Source organism: Corapipo altera, unplaced genomic scaffold (genome assembly GCF_003945725.1).
Source record: "Corapipo altera isolate COAL_440 unplaced genomic scaffold, ASM394572v1 61553, whole genome shotgun sequence".
In the NCBI taxonomy this organism is placed as follows: Eukaryota; Metazoa; Chordata; class Aves; order Passeriformes; family Pipridae; genus Corapipo; species Corapipo altera.
In genome coordinates this window covers 589330-607343 of record NW_020884918.1, presented here as the reverse complement: position 1 = coordinate 607343, position 18014 = coordinate 589330, and the positions used below count along the sequence as shown (strand labels likewise).

General features: G+C 42.2%; 1 protein-coding gene across 18 annotated transcripts in view; it reads left to right on the top strand.

Annotated features, from left to right (window-relative positions):
* Positions 1-18014, top strand: part of CELF4 (CUGBP Elav-like family member 4) — a 700139-nt gene that overhangs the window by 597755 nt on the left and 84370 nt on the right. For all 18 annotated transcript variants that reach the window (XR_003529771.1, XM_027656113.1, XM_027656114.1 and 15 more), the window contains one exon: positions 2984-3063. Coding sequence is in view for 17 of the 18 variants with exons in the window: in XM_027656113.1 (XP_027511914.1) it covers positions 2984-3063 (80 nt within the window). In the remaining variant the exon portion in view is untranslated. The remainder of the gene's footprint in view (positions 1-2983; positions 3064-18014) is intronic.

The window sequence follows — 18014 nt, the reverse complement described above, 5'->3', positions numbered from 1 at the left end:
TGAGATTTAAGCGGATTGCCTAAATTCCAGATAGCAATCAGATCCCATAGACTTCAATCCTACCCAACCCATTGTGTAAAGCCCCACAAGGCATCCCTGTGGTGAGCCTCTAAGTCCTTCAGGTAGCTCAGTGCTCTCAGAAGGTAGGTTGCAGATTCTCAGTTTAATGCCTTCACAGTCCAGTCACAGCCAAAAAGCTTCTGAGCCTTGCCTGAAGACATGGTAATGTCCTGAGCCATGAGGCATGCCCTTCAGGATCTGCAGAAACACCTCCTACTGAGTCACTCAGCAGCAGGCACAGTGGTTGGAGTAGGTAACCAGGTGGAAGAAGAGCTGTGACTGAGGAGTTTCTCTGCCTGAAGGGGAGTGCAGCACCTATCTTTGCTGGGAGAGGGCGGAGTGATTCTGCATCCCTTCAGGTAAAGCTCACCATTGTGCAGCCAGGACTGGCTCCTGCAGCCAGGAGTCCAGGACTCCTCAGGTGAGGGAGCTCAAGTGGATCCAGTTCAGCAGGCCAGAAGGACCCACAGAATCTGCATTGCTGCTGCTCTCTGTACAGCTATCCCTTTCCCTCCCCATTTTTTTTCCCCCCATTAAGCAGTTGTATGCCTTGATAAGTCAGAAAGTAAAAATTTCCCACAACACCCTCCACAAGAGGAGTCTAGGCACCCTCTGCAGTCATAATCCTAGGGCCTGACTGTGGTCTCCTCCAAGTTAAGAAGACAGTCAGAGCAGCCCTTCCAGCTCTGTAATCTGGACATTAGGAAACAAGAAAAACTTAAGCACATGTATCACTCTGTTCAGCACAGGTTGTATCTCTCTGTTTGTCAAAATCCCTTCACATTCCAGGTTTGCTTCTATCTAAGTGACACTATTGTTCTGAGAAGAGTGGCTGGACTCACATCCTCACCTCATAAGCTCCTGGAGTCAGTTCTGGTGAAACGGGAAGGAAGGTTATGCGCACTTTTGATGTTATGTACAGAAGCCATCCCATTGAAGACACAAACAAAATGGAAAAAATGTTGGGATCTCTGCTATTGCCTTGCCACCATACACCAGTAAAAACTGAGTTTTCACTTGAGCTGCTACCTCAAAACCTACTGGAAGCAGTTAATAGGAAGAAGTAGGAGGGATCCCATTAATATCTTGGGCATTAAACAAGATAAATGCCTGCTACTCCCTTCATTCCCACCTTTATCCAGCTCCACTGATCCATCAGGACCCTCAGCGTACGGGTGAATTTCACCTGAAAAGAGTGAAACCTTCAATATGACAACAATACTGCAGCCAAAAATCCTGCACTAAATGCAATGGGTGACTGGAACTGGAAAGCTTTTGTGTATTTGCTAATCAGCATCTTCTTTTTAGAGGCGGAAAGTACAAAAGAATCTCTGCAAATAATTAAACACCCTAATTCTGGATTATCTCTGATTAATGAAGAGGAAAATGCAGTATCTCAGGAGCCCGGGAATGCTGGGCTGCGATTATGTCATAATTGATCCCTATAGTTTCCAGCTGAAGTTTATCTATCTCATTTTCTCATGATTGTTTCCTCTCAGCTCCTTATAAATTAGATCCAACTATTAGCAATAATCGTTGGGCTTTTCCTGAAATACAGTCTGAGCACAGTGCTGAGAAGGTAACGCAAAGTGAAGGGCTCCTAACTGTAAACTAATTTCATAAAAGTGTATTATTTTCAGAAAGGACTATCACTCCTTTCTTCAGTCTCACTTCTATCAGCCTGCAGTGATGATGTGAGGGACCTTTGGGGCTAATTCTTACAGTTTGCAGGTTCTATTGCTTCATTTTTCACCCTGCACTTGGAGGGATCCATGAGGGTGTGTGGACCCCCTAAAGATACTGCGAAGGGAATGAAAGAGAGACATCCCATTATCAAGACTGGCATCCCCTCTGGACCCCTTCAGGGAAAGAGTGAGGGCTTTGCAAATTGATTAAAAGCTCAGAAGTATTTGGTAGTAATAGAAGGGGATGGAAGCCAGAACTTCTCAGATCTCTCCCAGTCTGTTCCAAAAACCGCCTTAGCATATGGAAATTACCCTTCCTCTCTCTGAGTCAGTTTGCTTGTAGCTAGGAGTGTTGGCAATACATTCCCGCACTCTAGTAGTGCATGTCACCCTTTGAAGTGTTGATCATTTCTGCACTCCAGCACATATTCATAAATGCACCTTTCTATCCTAAAACCTTATGTAAGAGTTCAGCATGAGATTCCTCACATGGCAGTGCAGGCCAGAGAAGCACTGCCTACATTTCTCTAATGTCCAAAAGAGAACACCTACACTGGCACTGGCTTTGCAGCTATGAAAAACTAAGATTCAAGGTTTGGTGGTGACAAGAAGGTAATCATCACTTATACCTCTCCCATCCCTGCTACTTCATCAGAAGCTGTCTCATGCTTTGTCAGACCAAAGTTGTTTGGAGCCAGGACAAGCTCTGGGCTGTGTCTCATATCATAGTGATATGATAAGGTACCTCATGGATTTGGAGTAACCCTGAATGCCTTCTCTATATTTGACCTGTGGTTGCTTGTAAAAAGTATGTGTGTGTAGCTTTTTGATAACTTAAACTGTACCATTTCTCATAACCAGAGAGGGCAGAACACTCAGTATTAAGCTTAATATGAATGAAAGAAAAGTCTTTTTCATCCAATAAATTGTAAAATTTTGCAAGATTCTGCCATGGAAAGCTGTGGAGATCAAATTCAAGATGTATTTGCTAAGTTTGTGTCTGTCAATGCTCATTGCAAGCAATGTGGGAATTCTGATTGCAGCTCTGCCTTAAGTGGTCCTCAGGCTGCTGACATCTGGACTTTGGAAGGGATCGGGGCACATCTGTTTGTTATAAAAATATGGCTGTTTCTCCACAGCCATATTTATCGGCCACTTCTGAGGACAGGATACTCAGCTAGATGGACTTTCATGACATCCATGCAACCTTTCTTACACTCTTCTTTTTCCTCTTCCAGGGTGTGCATTTGTGAAATACTCTTCACATGCAGAGGCCCAAGCTGCCATCAATGCCTTGCATGGCAGCCAGACAATGCCGGTGAGTAGCTCTGTAACATGGGCAAGGGAGAATTGTTCCAGCCTTGGCTGTCCTGTGGCCTGATTGAGGAGGAGGGATGATTTATCTCTGCTCTGCAACTCATCATCCAGAAGGCTCAGGGCCTTGGATGTGCTTAACTCATCAGTGGAAGGGCTAGGATGACACTGTCATTCCTCACAGGCACAGAACCCCAAGGGGTGCTGTATCCTGTCACCAGCAGTATTGAAGACTTGATAAAAAGTCATATGGTTCACAGATGCCAAAAACTTTGGGTCAGACTCACCATGAGTGTAATCTTTCAAGTTTCAAAGGGAAGAATCAAGTAGAAACTTATGTCTGAGAGTTTCTTTGTTTTCTCTCCTCAAAGAGTCCCCTTGATAAAGGATAAAGAAGTTTTTGCCAGTGTTCAGGTGAGAGCAGCATGTTCACGTGAAGCATTAGGAGATAGAGACAAATCACACAGTGTTGGGCCTCTCTCATTGCTGCCACAAAAGAACCTACCTAGGCATAAATGTGGTCCCCTACCTCTGACTTTTGAAAGTCTCAGATCAGCTACTAGATCTCCCAGGAAACACTGGAGAGATCATTCCACCTGTACAAATATCCACTAATATGGGGTTTCAAGATTTATAGTTCAAGAACATAGCAATGGAGATGTATTTTTTAGGCAAACAGATATTTGTACATCATCATAAGACAGAGAGGAATGTAAGGCATTCCACTGTCAGTAGGGAAAGACAATCTGGTACAACATGTTTTGGTTTATTATAATAGTATATTATTTTTATTACTAATTATTCACAGTGTAAATCATGAAAGGCTAAGAAGCATGCCGACAACTTGGAAAGGATACAAGAAAGCTCAATTAAAAATATTTGAGAGTGTAAAATCTCCCTTTAAGTAAGAGACTCTAATGTAAATTCATGAATTTATCCAAATAAGTTTAAAAGTGGGCCCAACAGATTTTCTCTAGATTTTTGCAGGGACGAAAATGGAAAATTCTTTACAAGGCAAAAGGTTTCTAAAACTAGCAAACCATCAAGATCTCATTTTTTGGAACCCCATCTTACACAAATCAGTTTAAAAGTGTTTACCAGTGATGCTACTGAAAAAAAAATCTCCTTAAAGATGTAGGTCTCAAATTTTTGAAGTACTTCAATGCTTTTAAGAGTAACCTAAAAGGTTCCTCCTAACAAAACCAGATGTTGGGCTTGATGCTAACATCTCATAGTCAAATACTATGGACATCTTTCCTGAATCATGTTGAAGAGGTACTTTTAGTGACTTCCTTTCAAACTTTGACCCAAAGTAATAGTGTCTATAAGCTGATGTCAGGAATTTCAATTCCATAAGGTGTGGTACCACAAAAAGGTTTAATAAAATGTCAGTCTCCATCCCAATAATCTTGCAAACTCCCATAACCAATGTGACAGGAAGACGGGAGAAAACAGACAAAACCCAAGGAGAGTTGAAAATATTTCCAGATGTAGTATACCCAAAATATTATTATTCTTTCTCAGTCCTCTCCCTTCCTACTTTCAGAACACTTTGGATAAGAAAAAAGTATTCATCTCTTGACCACCTGGGAACAAATTACTGTTCCATCCCAGTGATATCACCTGAGCTTAGGATGTACAAAACAACTGAGAATTTGGTTATTTCATGGGTCAATTTTAAGGGACCATTTTTCCTCTTGACATATCTGACTCAAATAGCTGCTATAGAATGTTCTTGAATAACCAGAACTGGGCATGCGGAAAAGCATCACAATTTAATCTTTACTAGATGCCCATCCCAGACTCACAATCAAGTTTCCATACTTCACAAGTGTCCGTGAATTGGTTGAACCTCAGCAGCAGTCCAAGTACGTACTGTTGGTTCACAGGAAATGCAAGAAGGGAATTATTAATGTCCTTCTCTTTATTATAAGCTAAGTTATGTGGTATTGCCTTGTATCTTCTATGAGCTACAACTAGGCACAGAAACACAGTCAGCTACCATCTCTTAGCAGACCCGTGAGGACCTGCCGAGTGACCGACATTCAGCGAACACATGGAGCAAAAGAGGTTTTTCCCAGAGAGTCTCAAAATTTCTAAGGCTCTTTGAAGAGATGGGCCAAATCCTGCAAGGGCAGGATCTCTGCTCCCACTCCTGGTTTTCATGGCACATCGGAGTGTGCAGCATCATTCAGGGCTTGGGTGTTCACAGGGAAATGCAGCCACCTCGTGGTGAGACGGCAACGCAGCCGTCGTCCTTGGGAAAGAGGAGGGCACTGCTGCCATCTTCCTTCAGTCCCTTCCATTTCTTCCACCACTCGGACTGGTCTCATTTGTCCTGTTGTGATGCCAGCTCAATGTTTTTCCTGTGGTTCATCCAATCTAAGCGTCTCTTGGTTTGTCCTCTTGTACCACCAACAGGGCATCCATCATCATTCTTGTCAGGTCTCGAGCCGTTCGTTCCTGCAGCAGACTCCTGTTCCTCCACAGCTGTCAGGATTATTGCTCTACTGTGACTTCCTGTTCACACAACATATGTTGCCTAATAGTTTCAAAATGCAACTTTCTTTTATGAAAGTTCTTTTCTTCTTTTTTTTTAATTACCCTTACCTTGGACAGGTGCCTCACCACCATCCACCACAAGCTCATTTTCCTGTGCAAGGCCCTTTTTATTCCTGGGAGTACACCAAACAGGTCTAAAGCTTTCCAATTTTTAAACAATCATTTCCTTTAGAAATAAGTTAGCCAAAATCCCTTGCTTTTGAGCAGGCCCAAAGTTACTTCTGTACCTACCTGTCAAAAGAGTTTCTTTTTTTTAATTTTTTGATAATTTTGTCTATGAGGTCATCAACTTCATGATAGTGTTTTACTTGATCTCTGTATCCTCCTTTTTAAGAGATCATAATTTTCGTGTACTCTTGCATGTATTTATGATACATTTATAGCAATTATACCCCTCACACTTTTAGCTTTGGTTACTCCATCCCCCTTCTGTCTCTGTTTTCCATCCATATGGGGACATAAACAGGTCTTTTCATATCATCCTCTTCTCTTCCTCATCCAAGTCTTGTCCCTAACAGCCTTATCCACCAACACAAATTCAGCTGGTATTGCTACAGTGACAGGTTGCAGATCTAACTTCTCTACTGCAGGACTGACTCCTGTCCAAACCAAAATCTTAGACTGCCTTTCCAGCGTCTCCTGGTGGATGTTTAGCTGTCAGATCAAGCTCAATATGATAAAACAGAGCTCTTCTTCTTTTCCTCCCAAAACCTTATTTTCTCTCCTCCACCTCCATTCTCAATCACTGTGGACAATATTATCATCGTATCAGTCATGCTCCCTCCTAGGCATCATCTTCACCTTGGTTTTCTCCTTCTCTCCATGTCTTCGTATCTGGGCAGCAGCCAAGTGTTGGAGAGTCATTCTGCACAACATATCTTAGAAATCCAAGATGTGGCCTTGTCCATCCACCCACACAGAATAAACTCCCTACACTTCATGGAAACATGATAGAATAGTTTGGGTTGGAAGGATCATCCAGTTTCAACCTCCCTGCCATGGGCAGACACCTTCCACTAGACTAGGTTGCTCAGAGCCCCATCCAACCTGGCCTTGAGCACTGCTAAGGATGGGGCATCCACAAATTCTCTGGGCAATCTGTGCCAGTGCCTCACCACCCTCACAGTAAGTAATTTCTTCCTAACATCTGACCTAAACCTACCCTCTTTCACTTTGAAGCCATTACCCGTTGTACTGTCACTTGAGGCCCTTATCCAAAATCCCTCTCCAGTTCTTTTATAGCCCTTTTAGGTACTGGAAGGTGCCTAAGATCATTCAGAAGCCTTCTCTTCTCCAGGCTGAACAACACCAACTCTCTCAGCCTGTTTTCACAGGAAAGGTGCTTCAACCCTGTGAGCATCTTTGTGGCCTTCCATGGACTCAATCCAGCAGGTCCATGTCCTTCTTATGTTGGGACCCCTAGAGCTGGAAGCAGCACTGCAGGTGGGGTCTCAAGAGAGAGGAGTATAGGGGTAGAATCATGCATACCTAAATCACATCAGCCTCTATCCTACACAGAAATTACACAGGATTAAAAAATATAGTATTGTTACACCTTTTTCACCATCTCACCTACTGTGGCAGCTCAGGATTTCTTTAGTTATGAATTAATTCCTGGACGGGGTAGAACAATACCGTTATGTACATTTTCTGCATAGGGGGGAGAAGAAGTGAAGAGTGATTCATTTGACTTAGGCTTAACAGCCTAAAAGTTTCTGATCTATTCTAAATATCTTCTAAGATTCCTATAGAAGGGAGAGAGAGAAAGACATTTCCAGAGATTTGTGCATCCTTCCCTTTGTCTATCTGTGCTAGGATGGGTAATATCACCCTCTGGGCATGCCTGTCCCTTTATAATGGATAACTCAATAACAGCCTTAGACTGAATATCTGAGATGGGACTCATCTCACTTAATTTGAGACATCCAGAAGTTAAGAAACTATGTCTGAAGAGTTTGTCATCTAAGTTTCTTTTATAATCAATAGAGGGAAATAGATACCTCTGACGGAATTTTATTTTATAAAGATAGACTTTGAAACCTGTCAAACCAAAGCCCAAATAGAAGTGTGCTTTTTAGATAATTTTAGATGTCAGTTTGCTATGGACCGCCAGTTCCAAAATAGTCATTCTTCATCGAAAGTGTGACTTAGCAACTTAGAATGGAAAAGGACCAGTAGTGCTTACAAACAAAAGCTGAAAACAGTGCAGCTTAGGGTGAATACTTAACTTCATGTCCAATGTGAGGAGACCTGAAACCTGTCCTGGATATTTGCTGCCCTAATAAAGCAATTTGGCATTCAGAAACCAGGCATCCTGCAGTAGAGTCTCCTGACATGGGCTGTGAACTTGCTTAACACACGAATTATCAGCACTATGTTCATTCTATATCATTCTTTAATTAATGATATTTAAGGCCATTAAGATATCCAGAATGCTATAAGATGGGTTCCCCCACCACAGAGGGAACATCCTTTTTTGTTTTAGTATAAAAGTCTGCAGCAGCTTGGTCAAAGCACTGCATTTCTTCTGTCCCCAGGCAATAGCATCCCAAGTCTATCTATGCTTGGCTGAACATCCTCCATGAAAATGACTTTTCAAATAGAATCCTTGGTTTTGTGAAAAGAAGGGAAAATGTGAGACTTGGATACAAGAACTGAGCAGACGTCTGCCTTTCAGAGAAAGATTTGGTTTAGCTGAACTTTGAAAAACCAGAAGTACTGCAACCCAAAACTTTGTTAACTTAGGGGCTTTCATTTCAACACTTTTCTGTGCAGCTCTTATCAACACAAATGACAAAGAAAAACTTCTAATCTCTGTTCAGGAATCACCTATATCGATCTATGTAATTATTTCTTATTGTTATTAGACGACAGATTGATTAGATCTCTAGTTATGGCATTTAAAACATTTCATTAATCAAGAAAATATGAATGACACAACACTTTGAACAAGGTTGACTGGCAGCATCTGCCCACCATTATTCTTTGGAAGTCCACCAATAGCACAAGAATTCCCAGCCAAACACAGTCAGGTGAAAGAATTGTATTCTTTCCCCAGACAATGTACTATCTACCCTCTCATACCATAAGAGGATTTTTCCCATTAGTTAAGATGAAGGAATTTCTCACCTGTTTGTTTTATCAGGCAACAGTGACTCAAATATGAGATTACCAAAAATTGCCCCAAGAACCATAGAATCACATTTGGTTTGGAAGGGACTTTAAAGATCATCTAGTTCCAACCCCCTGTCAAGGGCAGGGATGCCACCCACTAGACCAGGACTTACAAGAGTCTTTGTCAGAATCTCATGTGCAGCAGCCTCTCAGACCAATGGCAAACGGAGCAGTGTTTCTCATCTTCCTGGCTTTGGATGTGCAGGCACCCCACCAAAGAAACCAACCCCAGGTAGCATTAATGACTACTGTTGTTACTGCTGTGCACTCCTACGGTGCAGTTACGACTTTGCAAAGCTGCCTCCAGACACAGCCCCATTACAGAAACCGGCTGAGCAGCTGTGCTCACCCCCTGTCAGCACGAGAGAGGAGCATTTCTGTGAGTTAGGGATGGAGGGGAGAGTAGCAAGAGTCTGCAGAAGGAGCTCTGAGCAGGTGGAGGAGGGAAGGGAATCAGGCCTTTGTGGGCATGATGAAGTTGTAGCGCGGGCGCCGCGCCCGCAGAGCAGCGGGGAAGCAGGTACTGTGTGTGAGCACACGGGCACCAGAGCGCTGAGTCGGCAGAAAATCCCTGGGAGGAGCAGCGTGGTGGCTCCGGTGAGTGGGGGGCCACGGCACCGTAGATCAGCTGAGGTATTTTTAACAATTATTTTGATATAAACAGCTCTGAACTTGAGGAGCTCCATGTAAATGGGAAGCAGTGGGGCTTGTAATTAGATTTGTGTACACTTTCATAAATTGCTGGAAAACATCAAAGCCGTGATAGAAGGCTGTGGTGCACTTTATTTCCTTCTTCTGTTCTTCTGTTAATTGAATGGTTGATGTGTGGATAGGAAGTGTTGGCTTCGCAGAGTACTATTTACAGACCCGCTGACAGCTGCACTGTGAAAATTAACAGGAACAGAGCAGCCTCTGTCACAGCTCTTCCCATGAGGGACTTGCTTCAAATTAGATCATTTCTTTCATAGGAGAAACTTTCCTCGTCGCTCCTCCCGTCTTCACAGATACGCACACACATCCAGCTGCACACTCCCCTTCTCCCTGCAGGCTCATGGCAGCCTTTAGCGCTCAGAAGAAGGGCTTGTCATTTCCACAAAGCTGAGGTAGTTAGGCTGCTGTTTAAAACTTGTAACGCATTCCACTTCCAGTAAGACACATCCTTCAGGAAGCCATCCAAATCTGCGAGCTGGGTGTGTGGAGCCACGGCTTCATGTTTGCAGGTCTCACCTCAACTGAAACATTCTTTTCACCCCCTTAGAAACATTAGTAGATGTTCTCTCAGACTACTACTGTTGGAAAAGTGATTATTGTTGGTCCTAGATGAAATTCTTGTGTGTTAAACACCATACAAACCTCTGACAGGACAGTTCCCACACTCATCAGTTTGCTAACCAGGGTTAACCTGGCTGGATGAATTATGCCAAAGTGTTGCTCAAAGTGGGAAACTTCAGGGTCATCTGTAGTCTTGCCATCTACAGTTTTGCTACAGTTGATACAGAGAGACTAGGACCTCAGAGAGATATCTCACTGTTGTGAGTTACTGAGGGTTTAGAATAGATGCCCAAAATGGCTGCGATTTGGTCATCTGAGTGCCTAAGGGACAAGACACAAGAGATAAGCAAAAGAAGCAACAATGCAATGTCTGTGAGTGAACTAGTCTTATACATAATTAATCTACATAATATTTAGCCAGTTCTTAGCCAAAGTGACAGCAATTCTTATTCCTGTTTCCAGCAGAGAAGTAATAACCAGTGAATACTTGAACATATAAATCTTAATTTTTGATGCCATATAAAAAAATATAGAATTACGAACATCAAACTTGAAGCCATCACTTCACCACCTCAGTTCTGAAAAATGTCTTCAAAATATCCTGGTAACATAAAGAGAACCATAGACAAGCCCATAGTGTAAGAAGATAACAATTAAAGAGTTTTAAAGTATTAATTAACCAACAGAATTTACTACTATTGATATTCCAGTATGGGCTCAAGTTCTCAGTTAATAAAAGCCACCTTATGAGAGTCAGTAGACATAGAGTCACTGATCCTCTCAGGCTGTCAGAGTAAATAAAGTTACAGAATCAACAAGGTTGGAAGAGACCATTAAGATCATCCAAGTCCAACTGTCCACCCAGAACTGCCATTTACTCTAAACCACCAAGCCACATCACTCAGCACCAGATCCATACACCTCTTAAACACTTCAAGAGATGGTGATTCCACCACTTCCTGGACAAACTATTCCAACATCTGACCACCCTAACAGTGAAAATTTTTTCTCTCATATCTAATCTGAATATCCCCTGTCTCAGCTTAAGGCCGTTTCCTCTGGTATTCTTACTGCAGGCACAGTGGAAGAGACCAGTCTCCACCTCACCACAGCCTCCTTTCAGGTAGCTCTAGAGAGTGATGAGGTCCCTTCTAAGCCTTCTCTTCTTGAGACTAAAATAGGAAAAAAAAAGTCATCAGACTTCAGTTTTACACGACCACAGAAACATAAAGGGGAGATTTTCAAAGTTGATGGAAGTCCAACATCTGCAGCCCCTTCATGACTTACAGCTGACTTTACCCTAAAGTTACTTGTCCAAAGTCACAAAGTCTAGGGCAGTGTGGGGTACCGTCAATGCAAGTCCATCTGTTCAAATCAATGCAGAAGGCTGAGACCTGGTTCTACACTGCTGATGCCGGAGAAGCTGATGGATGAGAAAAGAGATGCCAACTCTGACACATTTTTTTCTCTTTACTGTTGATCTTCTGCTCTCTAAAGAACAAGCACTCCTTGCAATGTCTTTGTATAACACACAGGCTGGCTTGTTTAACTCAAGGCAAAGCACAGCACATCCATTCCTTCTATTAAAAAGTAATAATACCTTAGAAACCCATTTATAACTCACCAGCAGCAAGCCTGTCTCTCCTCACAGTAATGAATGATTTTTCTGAATATGCTACCTCAACACCATTTATAAAGGCATGTGTTGTCTTTTGGGATGAAAAAAGCACTGGACATGTAATACCGAGATGTTAATTTGCAGACATTTCTTCCATCAAAGTCCAATGACTTTTGATAGCTCAGCTTTCCTTTCCTTTGGGCAGTGGGTTCTGGATAAGAGGGACTAAAGCTCAGAGGCCATCCCATCCCACTGCTGCCATCAAGACAGCTGGTTCTAAAAGCTTTGGGACAGCAGTTTCCCAGTGTTACCATAATTTCCCTTAATTCTTTCTAGAAAAAAAAATAAATTGTGAGACTGTGTTTCCTGCCTCTCCCCCAGTTTCATAAATGAACTAATTAATCATATCTTTCTGGGTCCCGGAATAGAAACCCAGGCAGCCCAGCAGCTTGACAGGGGGTATGAATCATGCTGGCACCAAAGATGGCCTTCACTTCTCTAGTCACATTTCCACAGCCACACAGTCACCCAGCAGGACAGTGAAGTGACCTGTGGGACATGATAGGCTTCACTCAACATCTTCCCTGGGCTTCCTTGCTCTCTCTAGATCAAAGCCTTCATCACCTCCAAATGAGATACCAGTGATAACTGCTCGTGAGCCACATGATCTCACTCTGGACAAATGGATTTAATTGCCACCGTAGTGTCTCCTTATGGGCCTGAGGGGAGGTAGGCACTAAATCAGCAGCTGTGGAGGCAGCCACGGGAAAACAGGAGCCGGACTATGCAACCACTGAGAGTTGCCCAAGTCCTGGTGCTGGCAGTAGCCCCTGAAATTCTCACTGCACTCAACTCCTGCATAGTCTGGATGAGCTTAGGACTTGTGGGGGATAAAATAATTCCCGAGCACTGACCTTTCTGGGATATTGGAGACATTGATGAGCCTCCAGCCTGGGAGACATAAAATGCACCCTGCCTACCAGGGTAGTTCTCAGCCTACAGGAGGGAGCTCCACCAGGCATTATCACCTTCCTCTAATAAGGATTAAAGATGTCAGTGTTGTCTTTACATCTCTGCTTGCTTTGGGGGCATTTCTTTTTTCTCCTTTTCCCTTCCTGTATTTTTGATCTAAACATCATTTATATCAGTGGGATCTTCCTACATAGTTAAGTAGGCTCTGGATCAGCATTAAATCACTCCTGATGTTTCTCATTTTTTCCTTTTAATTCACACCTTTCCAGCTGCTCAGGTGTGTGGTCTGGGTTGATAACACACCTTCTTGTGAGGAAAACAGAAAGACCTTAGTAACTGTAGATTGCTATCCAAGACATAGCATTAGGTGATTCAGTAGCTATTACCGAAATGGGTTCTGCAAAGATCAAAAGGAATCTTTAGAGGGCAAAGATGTATTTAGATCAAAACCATGACTTTCAGATAAGAGCCTCAACTGAAGTTCCCACAAATTAATAAACGAATGTGAAGCATCCTACCAGACACCAATGTCTTTGTCTCAGATGTCCACTGGCAAGTGAAACCTAGTAGGAGAACAAGCTTCATTTCCCATAGCAAAGGTCTGGGTGATACTCACAGGAACAGTGGTTGTGAAGTCTCACCCAGCAGCAAGGGGACATGTTTCAGTCTTAGTGTAGTAGAATGATCCTTCAATGTAAACCAACTTCTTATTTCACCAAAAAACAGTACAGCTTCACTGAATTTACAGTACTTCATAGCTAGAGTTGACCACCTATTTTCACTATACTGAAGCATGGGTGATATCTCCCTGAAAGCAGAATATTTTCTCAAATAATTATAGAAGCATGAAATAGTTGGGGTTGGAAGGGACCTTTAAAGATCATCTGGTTCAACCCCATGGCTGACCAGTGCTTGAAAATCTTCAGTTTAAAAATGTTGCAAAAATTCAAATCTTCTTCCTATCTCAGTCGAGCAAGATGCTTTACACCACAACAGCCTAGAGTCAAGCAGCATGACAGGGATCTGGGATGCCCGGTTATGTGAAGCATGTTTGCAACTCGGTGCCATGGAAATGTTCTTTCATGTCACATGCACAGCTGAAATGTATCTGCCCAGCTTGCAAGCCCTTCCTCTACGTCTGCTTCTTTCCAAGTCATCTTAGGCTGTTCATGTCCCCATCTCAAGCTGCCAAAGAAGCATGGAGCTCATGTGAGCAGAGTCCTGAAGCATCAGGAGCTCCATACCTGACGCAGTGAGACTCTGCCTCACTTTGACAATAGGCAATTCATTTTATGACTCTGGAATTATTCCACTTCTCTTATTTCCCTTCATGCTTGTTTAACTAAAAGGAAATGTCGTTCAGACACTACCTTTCATGAGGCTCAATGCTGCAGCCACCAAAGATTTTCTTAGTAGTAGTAATAATTTATAAAAAAATTATGTCTTTTTTTTTTTTGCTGTAAGAATATTTTCAGAGGAAGTATATTTTTTAGTTAGTTAGTACAGAACTAATCGTACCTAGTCTTCCAAACCATGTTACTCTTACTGGAAAGGGGAAACAATCTCTTCTGAATTCTGGATTTTAAATTTTTCTTCAAATAACATAAAAATAATTATTTATTGCTTTCATATTCCTAAATAGCCGGTAAGAATTTTCATTCTGTTGATATAACAACATTTTTCACTTCATAACACATTAGGGAAGGTGAATGATTCTGTGAGGACTTTTATCATTCATAGACTGAGCTGAAAAGTGCAGAGGTGCTTGAAGAACTCTGCTTTTAAGTTTAGGTTTTTCAGATAACTGCCTTTGATTGGAGGGGTATACTAACACCTGGGTTATATATTGAGTTCTTCCTAATTAGAAATGGGTACAGCGACACCAGGACTCAGTGATTCTGTTGCCCTGTGGAAAGCAATAACTTTGGCTCTGAGAGACACCTGCTAAGTAGTGTATGGGAAGTAAAATCTAAATCAAGCTTCCATTCCAAATAAATTACGGCTCCAGAGACCTGTGAAGGGAAGTACCTGCAGCAACTCTCTCTGCTTAGACATTTCATGAAGAATCTTCTCTACTGAGGGAGCAGCATTATCAAAGGGTCCATCACTAAAGTCCTGGATGAATGCCTTCTTTTCCCTCTCCATCTCTGACGCTCTCAAGTGTGCCTAAACCAGTTCCCAGAGTAGGACTGCTGTCCTACTCATCTTTCAGATGAGACATGAAATTGAAGCCCTGAGTACAGAAAAACAACATATTTCACCAAATAGGAGGGATGTAAGTCCCCCTCTTCTGGCCATCTTCCAGCCTGGGTAATTACACTTCTACCTAGCTAAAATTCCCTTTGCTCTATGGTTTTAATTGGACAGTAGTTTCTTTTTCGCTTGTCTAAAACCTCAGGCTGGGGTCAAATCCCACTGGCTAATTCAGCAGACTGACTTTCAGTAAAGCTGCACAGGCATTTAAAACAAAAATCCAAATTTGTTTTCAAACTTAGGGGAAACATACCAAACGGCCTGAGCTGATAATAGTCCAAAGTAAAGAATCTGGCTTTCAGGCCGTAACATCAAGGATCCTTGTGTCGTAATACTTAACCTGATTGTCTTGCTGAGGATCAGCATCCTCCCAGCTCCACTTTGCAGTAGCAAAGGGAGTGCTAAAGTAGAATTTCCACCACAAGAAAACCCATTCATGTGGTGACACTTAGGTAAGGTAGCACCTGTTCATTTAAGCATCTTAGTTTGTGTCTACAGCTGACCTTTTGGAAGGTAGTTTATCGGATTTGCACATTCAGATCTCTTATATTCAAGGGCTTAGTCACTGGAACTTTAATGTAACAAATCTTTTTTTAATGTTTTTTGCCCAGAGTTTTTGACTGGCTCTATTTGAGCTAACAAAGATACAAAGGTCCACTTGTATGAGAGAGACATCCTTGTGTAAAAGTGCTTAAGTGTATGCTTACCTCCAATATGTCATTCACTGAGCTTAAAGTGAAACATTATTTAAAGACTTTTACAAATTAGGCCCAGATTAATCAGTTTTGCAAGAAAAAGGTGTCTAACCATCTATGGGGATTGGTAACCTACTGAGTTAGAGGAGACTTATAGCGCTATCAGGAAAAGGAAATTCAGCCATATATTCTACAAGGCAACACCTTCACAAAACTTTTGCTATGAATATTGTTCTAGGGAGAAACAACTTTCCCTGATGCTGTGCAGTAATATTTGGCCTCCTGAAAAGCTTTTGCTTAATTTGTGTATGTACTCCATTTGGACGATCATGTCTAATGGGAAACTGTTCCAACAGCCAGGCAAAGGATTTTTTTTTCCTTTGCCTTTAAATGAAATATCAATGGATGGATATTTTATTTTTAGCTGAATATGAAATTTCACAAGCGACCTGTCAAGCTCCCGTTTTCAAGAATGACTTTATTTCACACGTCAAGACAGGCTGGGAAATTAGTTTTTCCCACAGAGGACTCTGATTAGGGATTACAAAGTGAGTGTGGCGCAGAGTGATTTTTCCTCCATCTTTTCACTCGCCCCGCCAGCCTAGAGAGTATCAGACTCTGCTGACTAAGGGGAGCAATTCATTACCATGTGAGGGAGGGGAACTGGAAGCAAGATAGTCATATTAAGTAGACTTGCTGGTCCAAGAGAGAATAGGAGAAGCATAATAATACTTAGACCTACATTATTCTTTTCATCAGTAGATATCAAAGTACTTGAAAAAGGAGGTTGATTTGATGGAAAAGGAGATAAATGCCAATTCCAAGCAGCCCATTGCAGAGGTACCAGCAGGAATGCTCACTTTCATGATGGTCTCTTTTGACTGTGGGTCTGCAGGGTAGTGAAATAAACAGGTCTTTTCCTCACTATAATGCAGAAGTACATTTCAAACATTATTGACTTACCCAGTGTAACTCTCTTGGGGTTTGGCAAAATATAAGGTCCAGTCCAACAACCAGAGAGAGCAAGAAGGAGATTATGTATTACTAATAAATGACTGAGCAGACAGGACCTATTGCCTTTGTCAGCAGACAACAGATGATTTACACCGCAGTTTAGCTGCTTGCGGAAACAATAAATAGTCCAGATGAAGGGCTCTGGGGTTTTTACCCTATGGAAAATCTGGCCCGTTCTGGGGCATTTCTGTTGTTATTCAGTGGAGTAGTAGTCACTGGAGTTGGAAGTAGCTTTGTACTGCTGTAGATGAACAGCAGTGTTTGGCTCCATGGCTAAAAGTCCTGCACTGGCGGATCTGATAGCGTTTACTGCCTGATTTCCTTTGGGCCACATGAAAGAGCTGCACATGAGGAACCACACACAGAAAGCATCAATCCCAAGGTCGATCTTCATATTCAAGAACATTGCAGCATTTCTACTGGCTACACATCTCTAACCACTTGCACTCTCAAAAAAACCATTCTTTTTCTCTTCTTTCTTTGTAGAGTGTGCTCTAGCTTGCATTTATTTGCCAATGGCCTTTCTGCTCTGTGTATGTGATAGAGATGTTCAAAGGGGCCTGAAGTCCTGCTGCGACAGGCAACCCAGAAAAACATCTCATAAGAGGCAATACAAGATCCCATTGGGTCAAACAGCTGCTGTGCAGTCACTATGACTCACGTCAGGAGGGAAGAACACTCCAGGGGCAAGCATTTCATGTGGAGGTTACCCATGTTTTCATGATGCCATCTACAATAATAGCTTGGTTTTCAACAGTGTGAGGCATCAGCAAATGCCTGAGGCAGTTCTCTGGCCCGAAGCCTTCCAGAGCAAATAGAGTTAGAAATAAAAGAGGAAGGAAGAAGACACCAACTTATTTACACTTCTCTGTCCTTCTAACAAGAGCAGGTCATATCTTCTGAACCCCTTTGCAGAGCTGAATACTCATGTGCCTGTTACAGTTTCAAAATCCTCCATCCTGCATTGTGCACACAGTGCTGCAGCCTCTGCTCTGCAAATCACAACAGCACCTCTGAACAGCCCAATCTGCTGTGGACCAGTGCCTCCCTCCAATACAGCTGCAAATAGGTTTAAATCATTAGATTAAAGTTACCAAACAGTCTCTTGGATCAGGGTTAATTAAATGAGTGTTGAAATCTAATTAAGAACTAGTCCAGGTGATAATTAGCAGGAAATGTATGCATTAAAATATTCATTTGTCGATGAGCTGCAATTAAGAGTGTGATTTGGGGAAGGATCAATAACTACATCATGTGATGTAAAAAAAAATCAAAAGTCATCTAGCCTTCAACAGAAATGCAGGGGAATTTTGGCTAGATTTTTTTTCCTCTCCCCCTTCCACTCCCCCTTCTGTTTTGGTTTTTTAATAACTTCTGAAGATTGCTCTCCATCCT